Source organism: Sprattus sprattus (genome assembly GCF_963457725.1).
Source record: "Sprattus sprattus genome assembly, chromosome: 4".
Lineage (NCBI taxonomy): Eukaryota > Metazoa > Chordata > Actinopteri > Clupeiformes > Clupeidae > Sprattus > Sprattus sprattus.
In genome coordinates, this window is record NC_137923.1 from 36311796 (window position 1) to 36339748 (window position 27953).

The 27953-nt window shown below is 43.3% G+C and overlaps 3 protein-coding genes across 6 annotated transcripts; 2 read left to right on the forward strand and 1 right to left on the reverse strand.

Annotated features, from left to right (window-relative positions):
- The first annotated feature begins 141 nt into the window (after positions 1-141).
- Positions 142-3917, forward strand: nelfe (negative elongation factor complex member E). 2 transcript variants are annotated; one of them, XM_080836583.1, is made up of 11 exons: positions 142-196; positions 459-553; positions 650-719; positions 800-945; positions 1090-1164; positions 1603-1640; positions 1778-2118; positions 2562-2706; positions 3008-3062; positions 3273-3375; positions 3464-3912. In XM_080836583.1, the coding sequence occupies exons 2-11, from the start codon at positions 479-481 to the stop codon at positions 3535-3537; spliced, it is 1122 nt and encodes a 373-aa protein (XP_080692709.1). In that variant the 5' UTR covers positions 142-196; positions 459-478; the 3' UTR covers positions 3538-3912. The 2 variants fall into 2 exon arrangements, with proteins under 2 accessions (XP_080692709.1, XP_080692708.1); XM_080836582.1 differs by having other exon boundaries at positions 3273-3917.
- Positions 3918-4451: 534 nt separating this feature from the next.
- Positions 4452-9159, reverse strand: LOC308364682 (zinc finger and BTB domain-containing protein 12-like). Of its 3 annotated transcripts, none has more exons than XM_080837895.1 (5): positions 9031-9159; positions 7517-7720; positions 6860-7054; positions 6141-6248; positions 4452-5983 (listed from the first exon to the last, which is right to left on the reverse strand). In XM_080837895.1, exons 2-5 carry the CDS (start codon positions 7718-7720, stop codon positions 4931-4933), a joined length of 1560 nt encoding a protein of 519 aa, XP_080694021.1. In that variant the 5' UTR covers positions 9031-9159; the 3' UTR covers positions 4452-4930. The 3 variants fall into 3 exon arrangements, with proteins under 3 accessions (XP_080694021.1, XP_080694022.1, XP_080694023.1); XM_080837896.1 differs by lacking the exon at positions 9031-9159 and adding an exon at positions 8823-8894; XM_080837897.1 differs by lacking the exon at positions 6141-6248.
- Positions 9160-9699: 540 nt separating this feature from the next.
- ehmt2 (euchromatic histone-lysine N-methyltransferase 2) lies at positions 9700-27704 on the forward strand (the record flags this gene model as incomplete). The annotated part of the gene is made up of 27 exons (XM_080836909.1): positions 9700-9726; positions 10306-10354; positions 10801-11039; positions 11353-11431; positions 11647-11738; positions 11825-11992; positions 12222-12293; positions 12398-12521; positions 12801-12917; positions 13304-13440; positions 13807-13950; positions 14095-14396; positions 15120-15362; positions 16762-16844; positions 17164-17270; positions 20098-20220; positions 20553-20654; positions 20991-21095; positions 23621-23775; positions 23991-24158; positions 24633-24777; positions 25764-25841; positions 25971-26086; positions 26462-26548; positions 26694-26772; positions 26961-27136; positions 27524-27704. The coding sequence occupies 27 exons, from the start codon at positions 9700-9702 to the stop codon at positions 27702-27704; spliced, it is 3498 nt and encodes a 1165-aa protein (XP_080693035.1).
- Between the last annotated feature and the right edge of the window lie 249 nt (positions 27705-27953).

Here is a 27953-nt window from a genome sequence, read left to right on the forward strand (position 1 = left end):
TTGTATTTGGGTGTGTTTTCAGTTATCTATCTGGCATATATTTTTCAAAATTAAAACGCGTAGAGCTGTTAAATGTATTATGTATTCATGTTTCGGCCGCCTTGTCCAACACACCTTCAGCTATGACATCATTTTTCTGCGCCTGTGTTGATGTGAGAGTCGGTGGGAATTATCGAAATTTCTTGAAACCAGAAAGGTTTGCTTTTAAATACGTTTTAAACCTAAACGTTTTGCAATTATTATATTGAAACATATATTGTATTTACTTTGCCTTGATGTTACCCTTAATATCATATAATCTCCGCAGACTATCCATTCAGTTGGTTCCATTCGTTTAACGTTAGCAGACATTCGATTAGCAAACATCAGATGTCTAACGTTGGTGTGCTACCAGCGTTTCAGCTGTAACAACTCAACTCTTCAATTGATAAAGTGAAACTACTGATATCCTTTTATAGGTTTAAAGAGCGTGATCAAGATGGTCGTTTTTCCAAGTGCTTTAACAGAGGAAGAAGAGGCTTTGCAAAAGAAGTATGCCAAATTGAAAAAAAAGGTGAGATATGAACACTTCTTTGTGTACAGTACATTTTGGTTCCATCCTTTGTGTTCCATCATGTTTCATTTCTTTTTTATTTGTTTTTCCTTTCAGAAAAAGGCCCTCTTGGCTTTGAAGAAACAGAGCTCCACTAATCAGACCAATCAGTCAGGACTGAAGAGAAGTATGTGTTAGCCCACTCTCAGTAGGTGGAAATGCTGCTAGAGGAACTTCTGTTTGTCTAATTTTGTCTTCTTTCCTCAGCGTTGTCAGACCAACCTGTGTTGGACTCGGCATCAGCTACAGAGCAAGCTAAAAAGCTCATCAAGTCTGGGGCCATTAGTGCCATCAAATCAGAGAATAAGAACTCTGGCTTCAAGCGCTCACGGACATTGGAATGCAAACTGAAGGTGAGATAGACGATTGCATTCTACATGTTAGCTGCAGTATAAACATTGGGTTGTATGAAAGTAATAGTGATCTGGTCTGCTACCATTCTGTAAGCTTTGTTTAGAGTAAGTGATCCATTTTGTAAAATGTTGTTTTTGTTTTAGGACCCAGAGAAAGGTCCGATTCCTGCCTTCCAGCCATTTCAAAGAAGCGTCTCCGCTGATGACGAGCCTTCTGAGGTAAATGTCCCCCTTGAGTTTCTTAGACAGAAACTAGGGACAGTGTCCATCACAAAAACTGTAAAGTAAACTTAGTGAACACACACAGTGTACCTGTCTGTTTTTACACTGCCAAGGGTAAAGATGCGTCCCCAAGGAGCATCATTAGTGGTGATACAATATCAAGCCATTCAAAACATTGATGCTAATGCTGACATGAAATGTCCTCTAAACTGATCATGATCGTTTGAAATACCTCTAACTGAGCAACTGAAGTAACAATATTCATAATGAAAGTATTGAATGAAATTCAGCCCTCTAAAACATTTCTTAAAGCATTCACTGTCGGCTCATTTTGGGTCGCATCATCATTGGGAGTGACATTGTGTTAATTTTCGTGAAAAAAAAACATACAGTCTTTTTGTGGTCCCACTCAGCTGATTAATTTTCCTCTTCCAGGCTAGCAAAAGGACTCACAGAAAATCTCTCTATGAGAGGTAAGTACTAAGTTTAATTTGTTTTGACAATTATCCTTTGAACAGTATGTGCACATTGACCAAGCTGAAGCATGTAGTATTTGCATCCATCATTGTAATTCTAATCAGTATTTTTATTTTCTTCTTTCCCTTCTCAGTTTTGTCGGTCCAGGTGATCGTATCCGTGACGATGAGGAAGGAGGTGGGATGGCCTTGCCTAGCAGGGAACCCGAACGTGACCGTGAACAAGACGAGAAAAGAAACGAGAAACGAGATGAGAAACGAGACGAAAAACGAGAAATGGAACCAAATAGAGATAAAGAGAAGGATCGGGAGAGAGAGAGAGAGCGGGACAGGGGCCGAGACAGAGAGCGCGAAAGAGACCGTGAAAGAGACAAGAGTAGAGAGCGGGATCATGATCGTGAAAGAGACCGCGAAAGAGAGCGCGATCGGGACAGAGAGAGGGATAGAGACCGGGAGAGGGATGGACCATTCAGACGTGAGTGTTCTCAGGTGTTGTTTATAAATCTTAGCCAACATTCTTGTTGGATCATAAACTACTTTACAATTTAGCAGCTCAAAAATTGTATTGTTAGAATTGTCAATTCTTTGTTGTTGCATGGGTTTTGCAGAATGCATCACAAAATCAGGCACTGTATGTGGTTTTAATTTCATGTGCGTGAGAGTGCTTGTACATGTGTAATATGGTGTATATACATTTGATTAATTTGATTCATTGTCTTTGTGCATATTGTAGTAGTGGGTTAAAGAGCGGGACAAAGAAACATTTCCAATTTTACATTTGAATGTGAGGTAGCCAAAGCTGGAGGAAAACAAATGTTGAATGTTAAGGAACAATAAAACATGTATATCACGTCTTTGTGCGTGTTTGAGTGAGTATGCGCCTTTGTAATAAATGTAGTAAACTTCTGTTTTGTTCAGGCTCTGACTCGTACCCTGAGCGGAGAGGCGCACGGAAGGGCAACACGGTGTACGTCTATGGCACAGGCCTGGTGGAGGACGGCCTGCGCTCGGCCTTCTCCCCACACGGCACCATCATTGACCTCTCTATGGATTCCCCACGCAAGTATGTCTGCAGACATGAGTACAGCTGGCTCCAAAGGCAGTCTAACAAGACTTAAAAAACATCACTGTTCATGCGTGAAAGACCATAGTTTCAAAAGCTTTCACTTTTGTAAATGTATTTTAAATTAAGGTAAGATTTTTTGAATTAGATAGAAAGTTAGAGCGGAAGGAGCTGCTGTTGTCGCCAACAGTAAATGTATGATGCATTGCACTTCCCTATTCATTCAGTGTGTTGATAAAAGAAATGGCTCATGGAGTACAGGGTGATTTCTCAGGATAATTGTCTTCCTCCATCTCTTCAGCTGTGCCTTTATAACTTTTGAAAAGATGGAGTCAGCTGACCAGGCGGTTGCAGAGGTGAGTGACACATGAGCACTTTTCTTGCTCTCCTCGGTTTTTCAGACACATCCATCTCCTTTACTCTATTACTGAAAAGGCACCTAATCGCTTGACTTAATACTAGTCTGATTGGTTTTGACGTTTGTCCGTCAACATCACATGAAACAAGAGATACTCATTGTCTACATTTTGTGTCACTCCATACATCTCTCCATCTTTCCGTCTCAGCTGAATGCCACTTCAATCGGTGACATTCCCATCAAAGTCAGCATTGCCAGGAAACAACCCATGCTGGAGGCGGCCACAGGGAAATCTGTCTGGGCTTCTCTCGGTAAGTCTCCAGTCCATCGCAGAAAAAGCCTTTTGCACAAGCTGTTATCCAGGAAAGTAACGCTGTCCCTTGCTTTCTTTCTCCACAGCTGTGCAGAACAGTGCGAAGGGTTCCTACAGAGATAAGAGAAACCAAGTTGTGTATAGTGAAGATTTCCTTTGAGTAGGCTTGCTTAATACTGTTTTTTATGTCCTGTGAGTAATAGAATCTATTAGACTCATGCTTGATAGGAAGTAGGGGTGCTTGCTTTTGTACAGAAACATCTAGACATTAGGAACGCTTGTGCAAAGACGAGTTACTCAGCTTATGTTGACAGCAGCTTTTTTTCTGTGGCACTCAATAAAGCTTGTCAATACATTTTTCCATCCAGGCGTTTGTGTAGTGCGATGTGAAGTTTAGTGCACCTCAATGTGTTGTGCACACAGCTCTCATGGCACTCAAGCGTGCTATCTCACACATCTATCAGCATGCGGACAGAAAGGTGAAGGCTTAGGTCAGCAACAGACCCTTTTCATTTTAATCACATGGATTGTTCACCGTCCATATTTAACCAACCATGACTTGCTGTTACACAACATTCTCATTGAGCTGACCATTACTGTATTATGTAAGCGTTATGTTTGAACACTAATGCATCATGTATGTACATCAATATATGTTATTTCATACTAGAGGATCTTTTTAATAAATAGTGTGACACTGAATAGCTCTAAAGGTTTAACACTGAATACATACTGGAAGATGCATTTAGTGTTTGTTAATCAGTAGTATGTATTGTTCCGCCAGATTTGTATTGCTCTTAGCTTGACTGTTCTCTCACTTGTACATCGCTTTGGACAAAAGCGTCTGCTCAATGTAAATGTAAATTTAGTCAACTTAAATCTATGTGAAGCTGGACAAATGCATGTCCTGGGGCATTCCTCCTTGTTGACCTTAATGGTAGAGCTGTAAAACAAAACCAGCCATTCTGTAGGACTGGGTCCATAATAGAGCTTATTGATGGTCTGGGTTTATGTGTAGTAAATGTGCAGCCACTGGTCCTTTTTGACATTACTTGTTTATTAATATGTCACACAGTTACACAGAATAGAGAAGCTGGTTCCCAAAATGCATTAGTTCTCAATCCTGCTTTGCCCCCTCCCTGTATGTTTATCATCTTTCCCTGTTCTGCATACCTATTTAAACTTGTCAGTGAAACTCTTGATTAGCCGAACACACCTGATTTAGTTGATCAAGATTTTTTTATTATCATTACATTGGTTTTAATCAGGTGTGCCTGAGGCAGGAATAGATAGCAGATATGCAGGCCAAGGGGACTCGAGGAGCAGGATTGAGAACCATTGGCCTAACCCAAATGACCAAACATGTCCCTCTGTAAAGCCTCTCAGTTGATCACATATTTACATTGTCTCATTCTCCACCTTCTGGGTTTGAATCCTCAGCACAGTACTGCTTCTCCAGGTAAGACACAAGCCTCCCAGCAATCTTAAAGCCTCAATCTGCATCACTTAACAGTCATTAAAAAGGCAATCATCATCTTGCTTTTTCATATCCCTTAAGCCACTCCCCCTCCATCGACCCCGACCACCGCACCCACCACACCCTCACTCTCTCTCTGTGCCTCCATACAGTTCTGTGCAGTAGTCTTTCCGTGTTGCTCCTTTAGATGGCGCCGTAGAGCAGGCTTGTGGGCAAAGCGCACTTGGCAGTAAGCGCAGCGATGAGGGCGCTCGCCGCTGTGTAGGTTCATGTGATCGCACAGCGTGGCCTTCTGAGTGAAGGTCTTGTGGCACAGTGGACAGCGGTGTACCTTGGCCCCGCGGTGCACGCTCATGTGGCGGTTGAGGTTGCTGGCGTGAGTGAACTGCTTGCCGCAGCAGGGGCACACGTAAGGCAGATGGGTGGCGCGCATGTGCACCAGCAGAGATTGCGGAGACGGGAAGGCCAGGCCGCAGTGGTCGCATGCCACTGGACCCGACGCACAAGATGTGGACCCCACCACAGCCACAGATTCGTCTGCTCCTCCCCCCTCCTCGTCAGCAGGGACACCCACCACACCGATGCCTCCCCCGTCCCCATTTGAATCTTCCAGTCCGTAGTGCATGACCAGGTCGTCTGTGCCTGGCTCCTCTCCTAACACCTCCTCCTGCCCCTCGCCCAGCCCATACTGCATCGTAGGTGGGCTGTCTGTTTGGGCGTGAGCAGAGAGGTAAGCAGAACCCATGTCTCCTCCTAGGGCTAGGATCTCTGCGGCGGAAGGGAAGCGCCACGCCTCTTGGTAGTCCCCACCCGCTGGCCGGCGATCTCTGATGGTGCCACGCCTACGGTGCCTAAAGCCTCTTCCCCGTCCAGTGCGGGGTTCAAGAAGCCGACGCCTCCAGGTGCGAAGACCCTCCTTCTCCAGCCCCCCTATCCGGCTCACTCCGTCCAGCACCATACCTGCCCCACTGGGGTCCAACTCGGGACAGGGCTCCCCCAAGATCACGGGCTCCCCAAGCTCGTCATCATGGATTTCTTCTGGTTCCTGCTCGTCTTCTTTTATACGAACCCTAAGAACCTCATAGTCACCGTCATCATCATCTTGCAAGGAGGCAGTGGATGCTCTTACCTACAGCACAAAAGAAGCATGTGTCAATGTAGTTCATTTTCCAAGATCTTGTTCTTTACAAAGCTACTCACTGATACAACTACTCACAGCCCAGTCCACTTTACCCAATTTGAACTGGGTTTGTTTTTGTTCATTGAGTGGTTGTAGGCTCTTTTACCTTGATTTCTGTGAACGTATGTGCTTCCCTGTGCTGGATGTCTGCTTGTAACACTGACTCTGTGTGGGTGCTCCCTGAGGCCTGAGACACCACCTCTGGGCTGTGGGGCTGAGGAGAAGAGATCGTCTGAGGTGAACCAGGCTCAACGGAGGGGACACTGCCACTTACAGTCATGGCCATGGACAGTGGCTCCTCTGTCTTCACTGTCTGTGCAAGCAAAGATGCAGATACAATTTCCCCTCAGGCCCTCATTCACTCACAAAGAGGAAAAGTGCACTGCAGAGAGCAATTTTATAACTACTGCTGTGACACAATAACGGATGGCAAATTGGCAAAACCAACAACAATCATTTGTTCACCTGAATAAATCAGGTAAAGACTGCCTAAACTAAAAACTCTTACAAGTTGTTTCTACTCATTCCAATAATACATGTAGTATGTGTTCAGTCCACTAACCCACCCAAACACTAAATCCTCCCTGGGGACCTTCGACCAATACTACCCATTCTCCTCATCCTGTTTAACTGAAGGAGTTTCAGGTGAAGTTTTGCCTCTCCTGGACTCATGCCTTGAGCTACACAAAGGTTCAGTTTGATAATATATTTTTTTTTATTCAACTGGTGGTGACCAGCACATTTGTGGATGTGGTTTAGCATTTCACAGCTTTCCACACTGACTACCCACTAAGAGTATGAGCTTGATTAGCACTGCTAACTTACCCTGGTAGGGCTGGGGTTCCTGGGCTGCATATACATACTGAGGGCACCCCGGCATTTCTCCACGATGTGCTCCATCTGCAAATAGCTGGCAGCAGTCAGGTAGTTGACGATGTCTTTGGAATGAAACTTCAGTGTGCCTGTGTAACATGACTGGAGCAGTTTGCAGACCACGGTAGCACTGTGCAACACTGACACCTAGTGGAGAGACAGAACAGGTCAATGACTTCTCAGACTGAACGCCTCACTTTTTAGTAGGCCAGACAACAAGAACTCATGTAAACTGGAACTGGTTTCATCCATCTAAGAAGGCCTCCGAAAATAATATTTCTTGCTAACTCAGGACCTGAGAATGCTTGTTGTGTTTTTGCCAAATAACCAGCATCATACAATTGATGATAAATACCCATTACAATGCTTTTGCATCTGTGAACTACAAGACCACTAGCAACACTATCTGTATCCCAAACATATGATTAACTACACTTATGCAATAGGGTCGAACGGATTACAAAGACATTAAAAGACAGTTAAGTGGAAAACTGGTCCTACATCTCTATGAAACTAATATCAACTCTTTAAATGCACAACAAAACAGTTAAAATGCGACACTTTCCGCAAGGCCTGTGAGCATAATGATGACATTGTTTTTTTCCGCACCTGTAGTTCGGAGGAGGGGTTCAAAAGAAATTGGTCCCTGAGAAACGGAGAGCAGGCCGCCAACACAACCTTGTGCCCTCGAAACGCCTGGCGACCACTGGCCACAATAGTTATGTCGCAGAAATTTTGCTGGGTGCGCAGGGAGTTCATGTTGCGGAGGGCCACATCGCCGTGCCCTGGCAACTGGAAACACACCTCGTCCATCTATGTGACAAAAACTGTAATTATTGATCATAGAGTAGGCCAGGTGTAAATGTACACTGTGATCTCCACACATTAGATTGCTAACGTATCTGAGACACATACATCTTACCAACTGTCATCAAATATTTCTAGAATAAATAACCAAATTCACAAAAAGACAGTACAAAATGTTTATGCACAAACAATACTTTAGCCTTTTGTATTCTCATACATAGTAATAACACGTCTGTGCACTAGTTATGGAGGTAGGCAGATATACAGAATCATGTAAAGTGCAGGCCTATTCAAACCACACTATTCATTCATGTCTCTACAAAATCAGTGCTCCGTTGGTTTGGTTATGTAAATAAAAGCATTTTCACATGTAGGCTAATCAAAAACAACTTTGTTGTCTGGTGGGTCAAGAATATCTGCCCATAATGATTTAATTACTGAAAAAACGTAACGAAGAAAGGAATTAAGTGATCTTCACTGTTTTTTGAGTCAGTCAGATGGCATGGTCCTTAATAGACAAAACAACTATACAGGAGTCTGCCTCAAAAGGTAATACTTTTAACACCCCCGAAAAAACAGGTGGTGAATGAAACTACTACATACATTGTTTAACTTTACTGATCTATTACAAAAAGTTACTTCTACACACTACGCTAATAACAATTGCCCTCCAAGTAACAATAACCATTGCCCGATATCCTTTCATCCTATTATTCTAGCCAGCTAGCAAGCTTTTGATTATATTTATACTGATTACATAGTCTACGAGTATTTTATCCACACAGATATGCTATAACACAGGCTAACCTGTTTACTACACCATCAGTACATTGTTATCCCTCATCGTATTAGCTAACATAAGTTCCTGAAACATTAAGGCCATTTAAGGTTCATTAGCTACCTACACCACAGCGGCCAGGGAAATCGAATAGCAAATCACTGTCAACAACGTTGGGTGGCTAATACAATCACCGGCTATGACAATGGGAGAATAAAGCTTAGGAGACATAAGCAGAATACACTTTTCTCGTCAGTCGCTATTCCTGTGAACTTTACATTGTTTAGTAAAGAACAAATAACCTCATGTTTAGGTGAAAATGGAGCTTACATTCCTATTTGAGCTGGCCAGCTAATGTTAGCTATCCCCTGACTAGCTGACGCTACACGAGACACACAACCACTTGAGCTACTGTTAGCAAATGAACTAGCCAGCTAGCAAGTCAGTTACAGAGCTAGCTATTTTTTTTTTTTTTGCTGTTCACGTTAGTTCAAGAGGAATAGGTAACCGAAGCACAACATAAACTGTTGAATCTTACCTGTTGTTAACTCAAATTATTGGGGTGTGTGGCGATTGTCTGAAATGTTCTGGCAAGATCTAAACTCACAATTACTGTGAGCGTGGTTATATGAATGTGTGTGTTGTTTACTTTTCACTGGCAAGCTTGCTCTGTTTTTGGTGCTGGCAACTTAACGGACACCAAACAGCCACTTCCCCACCACGGCCCATGTCAACACGTTCGATAGAGTGGCTCAAATTTAAAGGGGAATAGATGATTTTTAGGAAGGGTTCATACGGATTGCTCACTTTATTGTGCATTTACTTTACCGTACTAAGAAACTCCTCGTCACTTTTTGGGGAAATATAGCTTTATTAGCCACATTGTCAACGCCAAATACATTTCTTAATGTTTTACGTTCGCAGAGACGATGCTAGTATCTCACTGGCCAGTCGATAGCCGTATGAACCATAGACAAAGAACGTTGTTCCGGTGTGCATGCCGAGCATACAAAATGTATGCAAGATTTCCACAGTTAGTTTGCTTATGACTCTATTTGATACATCTTGCCAATGCACCGCGCAGACTTTCGTCAAGAGTTTCCTTTGTCCATAGTTGAGGATTTTTTTTGTAATACGTCAGTTTAACCAGAGAACGTCGGTGACGTAGTCGCGTAAAAAATACGTCCTCCTTTGATTTCTGAAGAATATGTCGGCATCCGCACCGATGGACGAGGTAAGACCACTGACTGAACAATGGTAGAGTAGTTCTCTCGTTTTACAACAGTGCTGTGTTTTCTATCCAACACACAGTACTTGTTTCCCTTCCATCTTTGGTCAAACCCATTAGCCTCATTGCCGACGTCCAGAGGACCTACTGGTTGGTTGCAGTTTAGCTAAGTTTACAGATGAATCAATTGGCAACCGTCTTCCAGCTAACGTTAACGTTACAGCTGGGCTGCAAACATCATGTGTTAGTTTTGTAACGTGGTGTTCTTTTCGCCCATACAACTACCCATCTTGTCGGAACTAGACTTGTTACAATGTTTAGTTTCTTCGCTGTCTGTGTTGTGACGGGCAAACTATTCACCATACCAACGGACTGGTATATTTCTGTCACTTAGTTCTCGCCGGTGGTGAGGTTGTTTTAGTTTTTCTGTTAAGACATCTAAAATCATTTCGTACTTTCAATCGTGGGACAGCCCAGTTACGCTGGTGTTTGAACTATTAACCTTGCTCGGTGAAACACACGGAGGAAGGACAATATATCTCCCTCGTAAATGAAATGAATAACCCTTTCGTTTCTTGTCTTCAGAAGTCCACTGAAAGAAAATCACATTCCAAACCAGATACAAGGGAAGGAGGTACATGCTGCGATTTTGCTTTGCCTTGGTTGAAACAATTGTTTTGGATGTGCCTCTATTTCCAATGGATACATGATGCAGCAGTACAGTACCATGTACACTGAGCACTATAGAGTAGTAGGACATTGGTAGAGTGGTCCTGGAGTAGATTTAACGTATGCTATCTTTTTAGGTCTTAAATAACTAAATTACCATCATGCAGTCAAGCAATCAGCCACTTCTCTGCTGTCCAAATGGTGATATGAGTAGTATCCTCTGTTCGTAGTATTGTATAATATTGACGTTTGAGGAGAGCAGCATGATTTTATTCACTAGCAACTAGCTGCTTTCTTTATTATAAGCATAAAACACATATGGCTATATGCAAATCAGTGCCCAGTCCAAACTAGATTTGTTTGATTGTCGCTGTATTGGTTTTCTCATTTCTGGTCTGTGTTCCCCTGTAGGCAATGCAGCAAAGACCCTCTCTTCATCATCATCCACTTCCTACTGTTCCTCATCCCCATCTCCTAGTACAGCCAACATGAGCTCCTCTGCTCTTGGTAACAAAACTCTTCCACCTTTCAGCTCATCTTCCTCTTCCTCATCATCTTCATCTTCTTCAGTCAGCACTCTGCCAGTCGTCAACCCACCACCAAAGATCCATCGTGCTCGAAAGACTATGAGCAAAGCCCTTCCAACACAGGTGAGGTCAAAAACCCTGGATAAAAGGATCCCTTAATGCATATGGTTGCTAGAAACTAGTCAATGTGTGTTTTAATTACATATGGTGTATGTGCTCATATATTGTTTTTAATTCTACATTGATTTACATTTTACTCTATTATAATTCAACACCGATTGTACCATTGCCAAGTCATCTTATTCCTTTTCAGATATGTGTTGTACATGTTTCAATAACCATTTCACAACGTTATTCTAAAAATTATATAAAGGATATTTCCTTCTCCGTAACAAAAGAGTCTCTTTTTTGTGTGTGATGTCCACATATGGATTAGGTTAGATGTATTGAGGCAGCTATTGTTCCAGTAGACCCAGAGGAGCCCTTGACTAGCTTGGTTTCGGACCCCGACACCGGTAAGCCTGTTACTGACTTTATTGGTTAACTTAAATAGCATTAATGATGATGAGTGTATAATGGTAACAACTGGTAACTAGCAGTGCAGTGGCTAACCCTCAATTCTAGATACCTGAAGACAGAAGCTGGTGACAGTTACTACCGGTCTTGGCTTTATCCCATTCAATGGATTGCTGTAGACGATGAGCTTGATTTGGCTTCCCTCTGCTTCTAGCGGCCGTGAAGAGAAGAAAAGTGGGCGCAGATATGGAGCTCAGTCCTCCGTCTAAAGAGAAGACAGAGAAAGGCGCACCTGTAGAGCCAGAGGTGGGTGAGAGAGAGCAGGTTTCTACAGATCTCTACAGATATAGTGTTATTAGCACCTCACTCAATGGTCTGTTTGTTTTTTGCAGCCTGTGAATGTGTCCACCACGCCAGAAAAAGTAGAACCAGTCACCATAACAACCAAAGACCATGGTAGTGGCTGGTTGGAAGACCTGGATGATGATGCTGATGAGGAGGACTTCCACCTCCTCTATAACAGCTACGCTGGAGATGATGTCATGTTCTCTGATAGCAAGGTAAACAGGATGAGGCACAATAGATTAGACTCATCATCTTGCTTTCATCTGACATAGTTCGTGTTTGTCTGTGTAGTTCTCTGACTATTCAACTTACAAAGGCCACTGTAAGTGAGTTTGGATTGCAAAAAATGAACCAGTGGCATTTAAGATGAACACCTGCTGGTACAAGCTGATGCTTATTTAGATTCCTCCATCACAGTGCCTGTGCTCTCTTCATGTTTTGCAGTCAGAGGATGGGATGCTGGAGGATCAGCCTTGTGGTAGAGAAGGAGAGGCGTCTGGGAACTTGTCTGAACCTGTATGTATCTAGTCTAGCTTCTTTTTTTTTAAAGGCAGTATGTGAAAGTATGGAGTATGTGGACTTAATTTGCTGTCCATACCAACATGTCGTCCCATCTCCAGAGCCCACTGGCTGAGAAGCATGGGAAACCCCAGAAGAAAGAGGGCAGGAATGGATCGCCATGGAAAGGGGTCGGACGGGGCAGAGTAAAAGAGCAGACAAGCATGGTGGAGGATGAGACTGGAGGTAAGGAGGAATTATCAACTGATGTTCTAAACCTCCACCACTTACACCAGGGACCTTTGTTGTGTAGTTAAAAAGTCACCATTCATAATGTGCTGTGATTTTAGGTTACCTATCTGCCCACAGTTGTGACTCAAAGTGTTAGTAACCAGTTTTCCAGATAGAGCTTTCTTATTAGCACAGGGTAAATTTGGGCTTTCTTGTGAATGTGCATGCGTGTGTACTGTGTTGATTTGAGTATTTGTGTGTTCTGGATAATAAGCTCATGATGTGTACCCACAGAACCACTGTCAGGCTCAGCGGCAGCTTCTGGGGGTGGGGCCAGTGACTACACCGAGGTACCATTGGGCTCCCTCGACATCTCTGCAGCAGACAGCCTCACGCTCTCCCCAAACCCCGGTTAGTCCAAGTCCCTAGAGTTCCATGCTCACGGTTAATGAGTACTTTGCTTTTGGATGATTTACACAGACCATCCACCATCGCCCCATTCTCACCCTTTCTATTTGTTTTTGGTCATGTTCCATCTCTCTCTCTCTCGCTCCCCCCCCCCCCCCCTCTCTCTCTCTATACCTCATGGTTCCTCTCTCTCTCTCTCCTTCTCTCTCTCTCTTTCGCTCTCTCTCTGCCTCACGGTTCCTCTCTCTCTCTCTCTCTGCCTCACGGTTCCTCTCTCTCTCTCTGCCTCACGGTTCCTCTCTCTCTCTCTCTGCCTCACGGTTCCTCTCTCTGTCTCTCTGGCTCTCTGGCTCTCTGGCTCTCTGGCTCTCTCTCTCTCTCTTTCTTAGAGGGCAGTGACAGTGGGGAGATGGAGCGACTGGAGGAGCTGCCACTGTGTAGCTGCAGGATGGAGGCTCCTCGAGTGGATGGCCTGAGTGCAAGGGGCAGCCGCCTTTGCATGGCTGTCGAGAGCATCAATGGAGAGGTGTGTGTGTGTGTGTCTGTCTGTCTGTCTGTCTGTCTGTCTGTCTGTCTGTCTGTCTGTCTGTCTGTCTGTCTGTCTGTCTGTCTGTTGGGATGATATGATGAGTTACACGTGTGGATACTGTATATACTGTATGTTGTGAAAGTGTATGTGATGGTTTTGGTGTATTTGTTTGCAGGTGTATGTTTTTCAAAGACACTTCGAAAATGAACCTGGTTGAATAATTGGATTTAAGAATATTTTACATGTACAGTATGTGCACTTACCCCTTTCCTTTACAGGAAATGTAATATAATAATAGACGGTGTACTGCAATTATCTGTTATCTGTTGCAATGGTCTGTTATCTCTATCTTTCTCTTTGCAGTTGGTGGGCTGCACCAGTACTGTGGTGAAGGGGGAGACCATGCGGCCGTCCAGCCGTGTCTCGCTCATGGTGCTGTGTGAGCACCACCGCTCGCACATGGTCAAACACCACTGCTGCCCAGGCTGCGGCTACTTCTGCATCTCGGTAACACACTAGGCCTGCATGCTGTCCCAAATCTATAGTTTGTCATTATTTTAATGACCTTAATGCATCTTTCTATTTTTGAATCCAATTTCTGTCACTCTCTTGCTTTCCTTTATTTCTCTCTCTCTTCCGTCTCACTCTCAGGGCACATTTCTGGAGTGTTGTCCTGACGTGCGTATTGCTCACCGCTTCCACCGGGGGTGTGTGACCGTTTTGGGAGGTGGGCGTGGAGGTAGGGGGGTGAATGGTGGCCTCCTCTTCTGCCCCCACTGTGGAGAAGACGCCTCAGAGGCTCAGGAGGTCACCATACCTCCCCTGACGTCTTCTGCCGGAACCGTCATCACCGCATCCGCCTCCACCACCACACCAGCACTCCCACCCCCTCTCCCATCCCCTTTAGCAGCAGAAACACTAAGCAATGGAAAGAGGCCAGGAGGACCTGTGAGGTGTGTGTTTGCGTGTGTTGTGTGTGTGTGTGTGTGTGTGTGTGTGTGTGTGTGTGTGTGTGTGTGTGTGTGTGTGTGTGTGTGTGTGTGTGTGTGTGTGTGTGTGTGTGTGTGTGTGTGTGTGTGTATGGGGTGGGGGTGTGTGTAGTGTCACAGCACTGAGTTTCAGAGTAGCAGTTGTGTGTGAGAGATGATTTGAACTAGCACACATGGGTATGGAATTGACTAGCTTGTACACTGACTGTGATCGTACTTCTCACAGGATAACGTGACAGGGTTCAGGACTACAAAAACACATTCAGACCGCATCTATATAAAAAAAATGTACAGGAAAAACTGTTTCTTCCATAGACATAAAATAAGCGTTTTAGACCATACAAGAGTGTTTAAGTATTGTCAGGTTATGACATAAAGCATATGTGTGAAGGTTAATCACAAGAGTGTTTGAGTCTTGTCAGGTCATGACATAAAGCTTATGTGTGAAGATTAATCACAATGATGTACAGTGTATGAAGGTTACACAAGAGAAACACATTGAGACCACATCTGTATAAAAAAGATGTACAAGAAAAAACTGTTTCTTGTTAGGTCATGACATAAAGCATATGTGTGAAGGTTACACAAGAGAGTTTAAGTCCTGTCATGACATAAAGCATATGTGTAAAGATTAATCACAAGGATTTTCTTTCTGTATCTTGTGCATCTGTTGTCATCTCCAACTAGTGCCAGGATGCGTGGACGTGGCAACATGAGCCGGCCCCCTGAGCAGCCACCACCACCGCCGCCTCCCCCCAGTGCACCAGCAGGAGGCAGCGCAGAGGCCATCACTCCTGGGGAGGGGGGTGTGGACAGTGTGGGCCCCTCCCTCTGTCTGCCCAATGGCAAACCCGTCTGCCCCAGCTCACTACCCGCAGGGGACAGGAGGGCGGCGCTACAGAAGGCCCTCCTCACGCAGGACTCTGAGAGGTAAGAGTGCCAGGGCTGCCTGATGTCATCAGGATACATTCATACCAATGACCTTGGTGGGACCAGGGTTATCTGACCAAGGTGTGACCCATGTTTAGTCAGTTCAGACCAAGCCAGTGGACACTGCTTATACCCAGGTCATGGCATTTCAGATAACATTAGATAGTGTCTGTATATTTAGTTTATGGTTTATTTAGGATATTTAGTTTTCTGGCTTTGTGTCTTCATAATCCTGACCCACAGTAATGAGTTATAATGTTGTTAGAAACATTGGAGTTGTTCACAATCCAGGTTGTGCCATTCATACCAAAACCAACCTGTGTCCAACCCAAGAGGTGGGCGAGTTAAATAACCCGGGTCAAGCCTTTCTGAAAACCAACACAGTGTTTAAGTCTGGTATGAAAGGGGAAATAATCTAGGAAAAGAAGTCGCCAGATACACACTCCAATATAGTTCAATTCAATTTTAGTAATATAGTGCCAGTAACAGTTGAAATTGTCTTTAAGGAGCTTTACAGAGCACAGAGCCTGGACCGCCCTACAGCAAGTACTAGGAAAATCAAGGCAAAACTCCCTTTCAACAGGAAGAAACCCTTTCTTCACTGCTAGTTGTAATCCAGCTGGGTAGGCAGATAGGAAGGGCGGGGTGTTTGAAGCAAGCAGATGCATTCATATATACATCAGGATAAAACATATTAGCACGCATGCAGCATATATACACTTAACGATACATACAAACAATTGGAGAAAGCCAGCATTCGATCAACTTAGTAAATAGTGTGCAGTGTTTCCCCTAGGTTTACAGCTTAGGGGGGGGGGGGAGGGGGACAGCGGCAGGGGCGCGGCGCAATGCACCGCGGCGGCGGACGCGCCGCGGCGGCGGACACGGACACAAACACTTAAATGAATTATGATGTTCATGTGTTTCTTTGAATGACAGCAGTCAATAAGTATAATTTTACATGTTTTATGGTAAAGGTAACCTTAAATGACTTATTTTGTGATCTGGCGCTATATTTATAAAAAAAAAAAAATTTTTTTTTTTTTTTTTTTTTTTTGACTTGACCTTCCAGGGGGGGCGGGCGGGGCCGTTGGGGGGGCGGGCCGCCACCCTAATATCATTGTAGGGGAAACACTGGTGTGTTCATGAGGTCATTACTTTAAGGATGAGCACGGTTTTGAAAATGATGTCAATGATGGCATATAGGTTTATCTTGCAGATAAATAGGCCTGCACACAAAATGTACATAAGATGTGTCATAAGCAGAGTAGAAACTGTGCAGAACACTTTTCCCTTTCCGTTTTTGGATGGGGCAATGAATCTTGAGTTTCTTTCTGTTCTAAAGAGTTTTCTGTCAAGATAATGTCCCCTTACAATGAGCTGTGCTATGATTGGTCAGGAAGAAGAAGCTGAGGTTCCACCCACGGCAACTCTATCCAGCAGCCAAGCAGGGAGAGGTGCAGAGAGTTCTGCTCATGCTCAGTAAGTTTTTACTAAGAAAGGATTGAAGGAAATCACAGTGATGTGATTCATATTATTTCTTATTCAATGTTTATTTCAGTTTCACCCATTTTTATCAATTTTGTTGAACTTGTGCAATGATGAATACAGATATTCTATTCTATTCTATATTACAGTTGATATTTGAAAAGAACATAAAATGAATGTTGTTGACATTTTGTCCATAGTATTTGATATTGCTTGTATACATTTGTCTAATGTGTGATTAGATTCTATGGTGTGAACATCAGTCAAATGGATATGTGGAGATTCTAATGTCTATGTCCCTGTGCTGCTCTAGTGGAAGGCATTGACCCGGCCTACCAGGGAGACGCTCAGAGCAGACGCTGTGCTCTCCACGCGGCGGCCCAGAGGGGGTTTCTGGAGGTGTGCTACCTGCTGGTGGAGGTGAGTACTGCAGTGGAGGCCTCGTCTGTGTCCTTAAGAGAGGCCATGTCTGTGTCCTTAAGAGAGGCCACGTCTGTGTCCTTAAGAGAGGCCATGTCTGTGTCCTTAAGAGAGGCCACGTCTGTGTCCTTAAGAGAGGCCACGTCTGTGTCCTTTAGAGAGGCCACGTCTGTTTCTTTAAGAGAGGCCTGCTTCAGATATGTGCAAGGCTAAGACCCGGACAGAGTAGAGCACTAACAACATGGTGTTTCATTACACTATGGCATTGGAATAGACTGGTTGAGCCCTTCATTCATTCTAATTGCTGGTTGATGTATGTTGAAGTCTAAGTACATCATAATCACCATGGCAATCTTAACACAGGTTTTGTACGGCCATGAAAAACCTGGAAAAGTCATGGAATTTTAAAATGGTTATTTCCAGGCAAAGGAAATAACCAGGAAAAGTGCTTGAAAAAAATGTAATCCCAAAAGTTTTGGAAAAGTCATGGAAATTAGTTAGATTCATATTTTCAAAGTTATTAACGCTGAGTTTTTAATAAATAATATGCTTTCAAAATGTAAAAGAAATACGCTCAAAATATAAGCAGGCATACGCTCTCACACTAATTGAAAAGTTCGGTGGCCATACCAACAGTTACTCAGGGAAGCAGACGGGATAATGCCAGGGAACTGTAGATTAAACCATGCTTGGCTACAAATGGAAAGGTACATGTCATGGGTTAGGGTTAGAAAACAGACGAACACCCGGGACTAGCAAAATGTAGGTTGTGTGGTGGCAAAACATTCGACATTTCAAACATGGAAGAGGCGGCATTTACCATTTAACAAGCCATGCCAAAGGTCGCAAACAGAGCGCTGCTGCTAGCGAAGCTACAGCAACCCTATCACCGGCTTTCTCACCACAGCAAGGGCAACTGCTACGCCGAGCAGCAAGTCACTCTCGTCGGCTAACAAGCAGGCGTCGATAACCGATTCTGTAACAAAAAATGAAGTTCTAACTGCGGAGGTAATGTGGCCAATTCGCATTATTTTTTTTAAAATCATTCGAAGATGCCAGCCTGCTATTTCGACAAATGTTCCCCGATAGCCAGATTTGAACACAATTGAGTCATTCCATGGCAAACGTCAACATTTAAGAAAATCTCCCCACTCGATCATCCATTTAATGATGTTCATACACTTCTAAATAGGTATAGTCCCACATATTAGCTCTCTACTCCCAATAGTTTTGTCACAGAAAAATGTTTTAACAACTAAGTTATGCGCATTTTCAGACGCTTCTTTTTAGCAGCGTTTTCTGAAGAGCCATTTTCAAATTGCTATAACTAGAAAAGTATTTTAGCCAGCTTCTTCAAACTTTATAGGCTTAAAATCAGTTACCATTAGGGGAGAGTGGGGTGAGTTGTGCCAGTTTTTACTTAAAGCGACTTTTAAGCGAGGCCATGACAGTAATGCTTCTAACTAAAATATGTACATATATTTCAGGATGTGGTGCATCTTTGGGAATAATCACTTTGGATCTGAAATAGTATTTAAGAAATATAGCTTTCTGAAAAAAAGTGGTCTCGTGGCCCCCGGTGCCAAGGTGTGCCATTAAAGAGAATACATTGGGGTAAATTGTGCTTCCTGAATACATCAGAACAAAGTTGAGTTGAGTCAATTATATTTAAAGGAAATGTACATGAACACATGTTCAGAACAAAATTAAATTCAAATGAAGACCAAATTGAATGCAATTCTCTATACAGATCACTGGCACAACTCAACCCAGGCCCTTTGGCACAAATCACCCCAATCCCACCTTTTTGGAAGAAATGTATCATCCAGCTGTTTTGAGCTAAAATCATGCTAGCCAAATAGACTCATAGTGTAGCTTACCAAAGCACTAAAACATGTGTGAAATGTTTCCTAACTTGTCTATAACTGTTCAGACACAACAATTAAAAAAACGTGATTATAGAAATTTTACTTTGGAAGGCAAAAAACTGTTTGTTTTTTTATTTAAATGTGCTTCGCTCTCATGCAAAGAGGCTCTCTTCTTTGCAGGATGAGTTAAATGGCTGACTCAAAAATGTGTGATCACTTGACCAATTTTTTCAAAATGGTTCCCTAGAAATAGGGGGTGGCACAACTTCCCCGCTGGCACAAATCACCCCACTCTCCCCTACTTGAATATGGACTTGGGTATAGTAGTAGTATTCGGGGTGCTTGAAACTTTACTCTACACTCTGTGGCAGCATCTTTAAAGGCCTGTGGAAAGCTCAATGTTAAAGCTAGAGACTTCCTATGTATGCTCTGCACTGTCCCTGCTCTGTCCCTATGTGATTAATTGTCTTGCAGCTTGAAAACGGATGAAAACCCATTTTGTGCAATTTTTGGCATGCTATAGCAAAAAAATTACAGCATCTACCAACATGAAACTAAATGTTTTGGAAAGATTAGATATTTGTTCTTAACATATCAAAAAATCTGTGATGGTGTTCTGCCTCATTTTCTCAAAATTATTTTTTTTTAAATTTGGGTTTTTTTGTACACGCCCAGCATTCAATGGCTTATGGAAGCATATTCAAATGCTAACAAAATGCACTAAGTTTATGACGCAGAGCTTAGACTGCATATTTTTGTATGCTGTATGCTTTGGAATTGTTAGTTTAAATACTACATTTTATCACTCTTTCATTTATACACCGAGATTTCGCAAAATATTTGGTCATGGAAATTTGGTTTAAAGTCATGGAAAAGTAATGGAAATCCATTGGTCAAAATGTGTATGAACTCTGTTAACAAAGCTCACATGCATGACGGTACATACAATTATGTCCTAGGCTGGTGCTAAAGTGGACGCCCAAGACAAGACTCTCAGGACTCCTCTCCTTGAGGCTATCGCTAACAGTCACGGGGACGTAGTGCGCTATCTGATCCAGAGTGGAGCCTGTGTCTACAATGCTGTGAGTGTCCCACCAGTCTCCCACCCTGTACCAAACTCCTACATGATCGTTGTGTGAATCTCACCAGCGAGGCTGATATTCCCTGTATGTGTTCTCTGTATTACCTCAGTACTCTCCTGCCATGTCACTAATGACCCTTATTCATTATTGCAGGTATTGAATTAATATCACCAATTCATTTGATACACAGGTGTCGCTCTCCAAGGGACGAGAATAACTGTAGTTAGAAGAGTTGGCTTAGATTTGTTCAGCAGTGTATGAAGATCCGGTCAGATCAATGCTAAGTTTGTGTTCTTTACTCTTACGTTTCCTCTCAACCTCCTCGGGCTCAGGAGGAGGATGGGTCCACTGGTCTTCACCACGCCGCCAAACTGGGCAACCTGGACATTGTGACTCTGCTTCTGGGGACAGGACAGGTGGACGTGAACGCACAGGTGAGAGAGGGGGGAGTGGTAGGGAGTGTGCAGGAGACCAACCCAAAGAAGTCAAACAATCTACTTAACTTGAACAATGAGTGCAGCACCAAGAATGAAATGGCAATTAAACAAATTAAATCTTTGTGGCAACTGACTTCACGAAAGCCACAGCAATGCTGAAAAACAATCTAAACTCTCTGAATCTAAACACACCTCTTTATTTTTGTTGATGTTTAGAACCATTGTCTTGTCAGTTTCTCAACATAAATAATTTTGTGCATATGTAAATTCTGAACTTCTTTAGTGCTCCTTCTCTCCTGTCCTCTCCTCTCCTCTTCTGTCCTCTCCTCTCAGGACAGCGGCGGGTGGACCCCCATCATCTGGGCAGCAGAGCACAGGCACTTAGAGGTCATCAGAGCGCTGCTGGACAGAGGAGCAGACGTCATGATGAAAGACAAGGTAATGGGGAGATTAATCCACACGTACAGTACTGTGCCAAAGTAGCCTGGATACCAGACCGAACTGAGGGCTGGAAGTTCGGTCTGGCACTGGTCCATTGGGGAAAAATTATCAGAAGGTAGGATTCTGCCGGACCAATCAAATTGTCAGGGCGGGCTTTATACGATGATGGACAGATGATCAACTGTCACTACGTCACCAAATGACAGAGAAACGCGATCAAAGCATTTGTCAATCGATAAGATGTTTTTGCCGTCCTTCCTACGGGATCTGGTTAAAGTTTAATGTATCAGCTGGCCCCGTCGTGATACTTAGTTGCTCTGATTGGTTCTAGGTATATCCAATTGAGGCATTTTTTCCCTGGTTCGGTTGAAAACACGCCCCATAATCACAGCCCCATGGAGCATTATCAGACTCATATTCTAGTATGACATCGTCAGGCCAGTGCCAAAGGTTTAAGGCGTGCAATACAAATAAAATGTATTATTATTATAATTATTATTATTATAAGGCATTCGTTTCAACCCAGTTATTTTTTCTTCTGCACTAGAAGTCAGGGCGGCTATTCGAATTTCAAACATTATTTTGTATGCACCTTATATATTGTCGATTGTTGTTAAAAAAAATAGTCATGTCATTATGAAAGCCTCACTTCACATCATTATTTCAAAGGTGCCTAAACCCTTTGCCCAGTCCTGTACAATAAGCACACATACAGCCGTGGAAAAAATTAAGAGACCACTTCAAAATTATCAGTTTCTCTGGTTTTACTATTTATTGGTATGTGTTAAAGTAAAATGTACATTTTTGTTTTATTCTATAACCTACTGGCAACATTCCTAGCAAATTTCAAATAAAAATATTGTCATTTAGATCATTTATTTGCAGAAAAATGACAATTGGTCAAAATAGCAAAAAAGATGCAGTGTCTTCAGATCTCGAATAATGCAAAGAAAACAACCTCATATTCATTTTTAAACTACACAATACTAATGCTTTAACTTAGGAAGAGTTCAGAAATCAATATTTGGTGGAATAACCTTGATTTAAAATCACAACTTTCATGTGTCTTGGCATGCTCTCCACCAGTCTTTCACATTGCCGTTGGGTGACTTTATGCTACTCCTGGCGCAAGAATTCAAGCAGCTCGGCTTCTTTTCATGGCTTGTGACCATCCATCTTCCTCTTGATCACATTTCAGAGGTTTTTTTATGGGATTTAGGTCTCGAAATTGGGCTGGCCATGACAGGGTCCTGATCTGGTGGTACTCAATCCACACCTTTACTGGCCTGGCTGTGTGGCATGGAGCATTGCCCTGCTGGAAAAAACACTTCTCAGAGTTGGGGAACGTTGTCAGAGCAAAAGGAAGCAAGTTTTTCTTCCGGGACAACGTTGTACTTTGCCTGGCTGAGGTTTGTAAAAGACCATAAGGATTGAACCAAAACGGGCTGGAGGTTCTTCTAAGTTCGTCTTCTCTGATGAGTCCAATTTCACAGTAGGTGCAAGACTCTGTGGTTTGTAGGCCTCTCCAGGTCTCCGTCTAACCATCAGACGACCATGTGTTGGGCAAAGCTGAAAATTGGACTCATCAGAGAAGACGAACTTAGAAGACCCTCCAGTCCGCTTTGGTTCAATCCTTATGGTCTTTTACAAACCTCAGCCAGGCAAAGTACAACGTTGTCCCGGAAGAAAAACTTGCTTCCTTTTGCTCTGACAATGTTCCCCAACTCTGAGAAGTGTTTTTTCCAGCAGGGCAATGCTCCATGCCACACAGCCAGGCCAGTAAAGGTGTGGATGGAGTACCACCAGATCAGGACCCTGTCATGGCCAGCCCAATTTCGAGACCTAAATCCCATTAAAAAAACCTCTGAAATGTGATCAAGAGGAAGATGGATGGTCACAAGCCATGAAAAGAAGCCGAGCTGCTTGAATTCTTGCGCCAGGAGTAGCATAAAGTCACCCAACGGCAATGTGAAAGACTGGTGGAGAGCATGCCAAGACACATGAAAGTTGTGATTTTAAATCAAGGTTATTCCACCAAATATTGATTTCTGAACTCTTCCTAAGTTAAAGCATTAGTATTGTGTAGTTTAAAAATGAATATGAGGTTGTTTTCTTTGCATTATTCGAGATCTGAAGACACTGCATCTTTTTTGCTATTTTGACCAATTGTCATTTTTCTGCAAATAAATGATCTAAATGACAATATTTTTATTTGAAATTTGGTAGGAATGTTGCCAGTAGGTTATAGAATAAAACAAAAATGTACATTTTACTTTAACACATACCAATAAATAGTAAAACCAGAGAAACTGATCATTTTGAAGTGGTCTCTTAATTTTTTCCGCGGCTGTATATTATATGCTGAGATGTTTTACTGTGTGCATGCACTGATATGTGGAGAGGCCTGCATACACTGTTGCAAGAGTAACGATGAACTACATGCTGAACATAAAAAGATTTGAAACTTTGATTGATGGCTTCTGATTGTATCCCCTCTCTGCCCCCCTGTCTTGTGTCAGCAGGAGATGAATGTGGCTTTGCACTGGGCATCCTTTGCGGGGAGTGCAGAGATAGCAGAGCTGATTTTGAACGCTGGATGTCCGTTGTCATCGGCCAACATGCATGGAGACACACCACTACATATCTCTGCCAGGGAAGGATACTTGGACTGTGTCACGTGAGTCTAAACCGGAGAGTAGTGGTTAATGTCCCCTAGCAGTAATAATAATAATTCATTTTATTTTTGACGTACTCTTTATTCAGAAGAATCTCAGAGTGCTCAGTAGGCAGAAATGGCCTGTCTATTCAGCTGTTCTAACTCTATATTGTTGAAAAATCAAACTGCTGGCATTCTCAATGTTTTTTTAGTCAATTCTGTTTTGCCTCCCTCAGGTTATTCCTCTCAAGAGGGGCTGACATTGACATGGTGAATCGTGAAGGGGATACGCCCCTCTCCCTAGCGCGCTGTGATTCGCCAGTGTGGGTGGCACTCCAGATTAACAGAAAATTGCGCAGGGGAATAGCCAACCGCATCGTTCGGACAGAGAGAATCATCTGCAGGTAGGTGTTGAGCGTGAGATCCTGAACATGCCCACTGCAGCGGTCTTCCAGAGGAACTGTGAGTGAGCGGTCATTGTGTGTGAAGTGACCTGTAGTAGTGTTTCAGATTAACTCTGTTTCAGAGTGAGGTGTGTGTGTGTGTGTGTGTGTGTGTGTGTGTGTGTGTGTGTGTGTGTGTGTGTGTGTGTGTGTGTGTGTGTGTGTGTGTGTGTGTGTGTGTGTGTGTGTGTGTGTGTGTGTGTGTGTGTGTGTGTGTGTGTAGTGGTCTGTAGTAGTAGTTGGAGTTGTTGGTACAACTACAGCACAGGACCCAGGTAGGACAGGATTTGTATTTGTCCTGTGGCATTTAGAACATTTTCAGTTTATTAGGTTACACTGTAACGATACAAGTGCAAACTAATGACCTCTCCTGTTACTTAGATATTATATATAACATGAATAATAATATAACATTATTTGTTTGACTCTTTGCAGTGATGTGGCTCAGGGCTATGAGAACGTGCCCATACCATGTGTGAATGCAGTGGATGACGAGGGCTGCCCCTCAGACTACAAGTACATCTCAGAGAACTGCGAGACCTCCGCCATGAACATCGACCGCAACATCACTCATCTACAGGTAGGGGTTACTAGGGTTACACATCTACAGGTGGGGGTTGCTAGGTTTACTCATCTACTGGTGGGGGTTACTAGGGTTACACATCTACAGGTGGGGGTTACTAGGTTTACTCATCTACAGGTGGGGGTTGCTAGGGTTACACATCTACAGGTGGGGGTTGCTAGGTTTACTCATCTACAGGTGCGGGTTGCTAGGGTTACACATCTACAGGTGGGGGTTGCTAGGTTTACTCATCTACAGGTGCGGGTTGCTAGGGTTACACATCTACAGGTGGGGGTTACTAGGGTTACACATCTACAGGTGGGGGTTGCTAGGGTTACACGTCTACAGGTGGGGGTTGCTAGGTTTACTCATCTACAGTTGGGGGTTGCTAGGTTTACTCATCTACAGGTGGGGGTTGCTAGGGTTACACATCTACAGGTGGGGGTTGCTAGGGTTACACATCTACAGGTGGGGGTTGCTAGGGTTACACATCTACAGGTGGGGGTTGCTAGGGTTACACATCTACAGGTGGGGGTTGCTGGGGTTACACATCTACAGGTGGGGGTTGGTAGGGTTACATATCTACAGGTGGGAGTTACTAGGGTTACATACAGTATCTACAGGTGGGGGTTACTACGGTTAAGAAGAGACACAATGCTGATGGGTTCTCATGCTTGGTCTGCTCCTATGAGCCAGGAGATCTCATTCAATCATTCTATTAGTATACTCTATTGGAATTGAATTGAATTGAATTCAACCTGGAATGTGAACAACTATAATGTTGCTAACAACTTTATAACTCAACACTGTGGGTCTGTTTATGAAGACACAAATTTAATTTAATTAGTTTGAATTCAAATGCAATGAAGAGAATTTGCAGCTTCTGTGGTATTATGTGGGTCGTTTCTAGCTTCATGTTGGTTTCAAGCTTCCCTATAATTTGGGTATCCTGTACATTTAAAAACATGCTCATGTTAGTGACTATAAGTGTCTTTGTCTTGCAGCACTGCAGTTGTACTGATGACTGCTCCTCCAGTAACTGTCTATGTGGGCAGCTCAGTATTAGATGCTGGTATGATAAGGTCAGTGCATTATTCACGTGTGTGTGTGTGTGTGTGTGTGTGTGTGTGTGTGTGTGTGTGTGAGAGAGAGAGAGAGAGAGGTTGTGTGTTAAGTGGTCTAATTGGCATCTTCTGTGTTCCAATGGCCAGGATCAACGGTTACTGCAGGAGTTTAATAAGATCGAGCCTCCACTGATCTTTGAGTGCAACCTGGCATGCTCGTGCCACCGTACCTGCAAGAACAGAGTGGTGCAGGCGGGCATCAAGTAAGTCCTTGTCCTCTTAAGAACAGAGTGCTGCAGGCTGGCATCAATTCTTTCTCCTCTTAAGACTTTGGCCAGAGGCATCACAACAAAGAGTCCAACAGAGGGTGACTGGTATTGATACTTGATTAACAGTGACAGCCTTTAATTGTGAGATGTGTTCAGGTAATCCTAGTCAGAGTACCTAACAATGTCACTCAAACAGTGTTACCTCAGCTCATTATGAACTCAACACATCTTTAATAATCTGAGACTGATTAGGTGAGTGAGCAGCCATGTTTAAAGAGCGAGATTCCTAAGAGCAAGATTTGGAATGTGTGGTTCATATACAGGCCTGTGTGATGAACTCAAGTGTGTGTGTGTGTGTTTGTGTCTCAGGGTTCGGTTACAACTCTACCGGACAGAGAAGATGGGATGGGGTGTACGAGCCCTGCAAGACATCCCACAAGGCAGCTTCATCTGCGAGTAAGTGTGTGTGTTTGTTATGTCCTGAGGCTGAAACTATCCAATGTAGTTCAAGCTTCAAGCACAAGGAGTTTTTGTGGAATAGATTTTCTGGATATTTATGTTTGGTTTGTATGCTGGATTAGTTTTATGTTTGTTTTGACAGGTACGTGGGGGAGTTGATATCTGATGCAGAAGCTGATGTTAGAGAAGATGACTCCTACCTCTTCGACCTGGACAACAAGGTAGAACACCGGCTACTTTCAGCCAGTCACACTCACTCACCAGTGTTTTAATCCTAGTGTAGTATTTTACCCTTTTCCTGTTTGGCCTAATCTATCTTTAGTCTCCTTCATATTTGATGTGTTCACAGCCTGTGGTTGTGACCTGTCATCATGGATAGATAATGTCATCTTACTGTTTTTTTCCTTAGGATGGAGAGGTGTACTGCATAGATGCACGTTACTACGGCAACATCAGTCGCTTTATCAACCACTTATGTGATCCAAATATCATCCCAGTACGTGTCTTCATGCTCCATCAGGACCTGCGTTTCCCCCGCATAGCCTTCTTCAGCTCCAGAGACATCTACACGGGACAGGAGCTAGGGTGGGTGTTTGTCAGCATCTTACTGCACAAGTCATCTACGAAACTGATATTCTCTTGGGCTATTCCATTACTGTGCTGCCATGTCACATGATCATACTGTAATGCTAATGTCCTGTAACAGGGTTCCATATTCAAATGTATAACTGATATAAAAATGATATAGCATCTTGCCAGTTATTGGAATGATATCATGTTAGCACAGTAGAAACCATACTCACTTTCTCTAATGGTAGGAGGAGCATGAATAACTAAAGGCTGACATGGTGTAGGTTCAGTTGAAATGTCAGCAGTAGTGGTATGTCCTTGATATTCAACTCTTTATCTGCAGTAGACATGACTAGACATATTTGAAGCACATTGGTTACAGAAATCTTCCTCTCTGTGCAGGTTTGACTATGGGGACCGATTCTGGGACATCAAGAGCAAGTACTTTACCTGCCAGTGTGGCTCAGAGAAATGCAAGCACTCAGCTGAGGCCATTGCCCTGGAGCAAAGCCGCCTTGCTCGACTCGAGGCCTGCCCAGAACAAAGTGCCGACTCTGGAGTGACTGTGTTGGGAAACTCATAGGCCTTTTTTGAGGCCTGATGCATGTTCTGTTTCTGACTCTCTGTGGTGTCTTTATATCCACTGTGCATCGTTGCTGTGTTGGGGTGTGTGATTTGATTCACTCGCTGATAACTGAACTGCCAACTGCCTCAGACACAATTATGCTGTTGGAGCACCAAAGCACAAGAGAGTATCCTTTTGATTTTGTCATGAAATATATGGTTTGGTTTTCTAATGTATACATTTTTTAACCCTCTACAGTACTTTGGT

Excerpts from the sequence above, each read along its gene's own strand:
- LOC308364682 (XM_080837895.1), bottom strand. The coding sequence starts at position 7,720 with ATGGACGAGGTGTGTTTCCAGTTGCCAGGGCACGGCGATGTGGCCCTC. Across the intron at positions 6,249-6,859 it reads GGAACCCCAGCCCTACCAGG|CCCCACAGCCCAGAGGTGGT; the intron begins GTAAGTTAGCAG and ends TCTTCTCCTCAG. Across the intron at positions 5,984-6,140 it reads ATACGTTCACAGAAATCAAG|GTAAGAGCATCCACTGCCTC; the intron begins GTAAAAGAGCCT and ends TTTGTGCTGTAG.
- nelfe (XM_080836582.1), top strand. The coding sequence starts at position 479 with ATGGTCGTTTTTCCAAGTGCTTTAACAGAGGAAGAAGAGGCTTTGCAA. Across the intron at positions 946-1,089 it reads CATTGGAATGCAAACTGAAG|GACCCAGAGAAAGGTCCGAT; the intron begins GTGAGATAGACG and ends TTTTTGTTTTAG. Across the intron at positions 1,165-1,602 it reads CTGATGACGAGCCTTCTGAG|GCTAGCAAAAGGACTCACAG; the intron begins GTAAATGTCCCC and ends TTCCTCTTCCAG.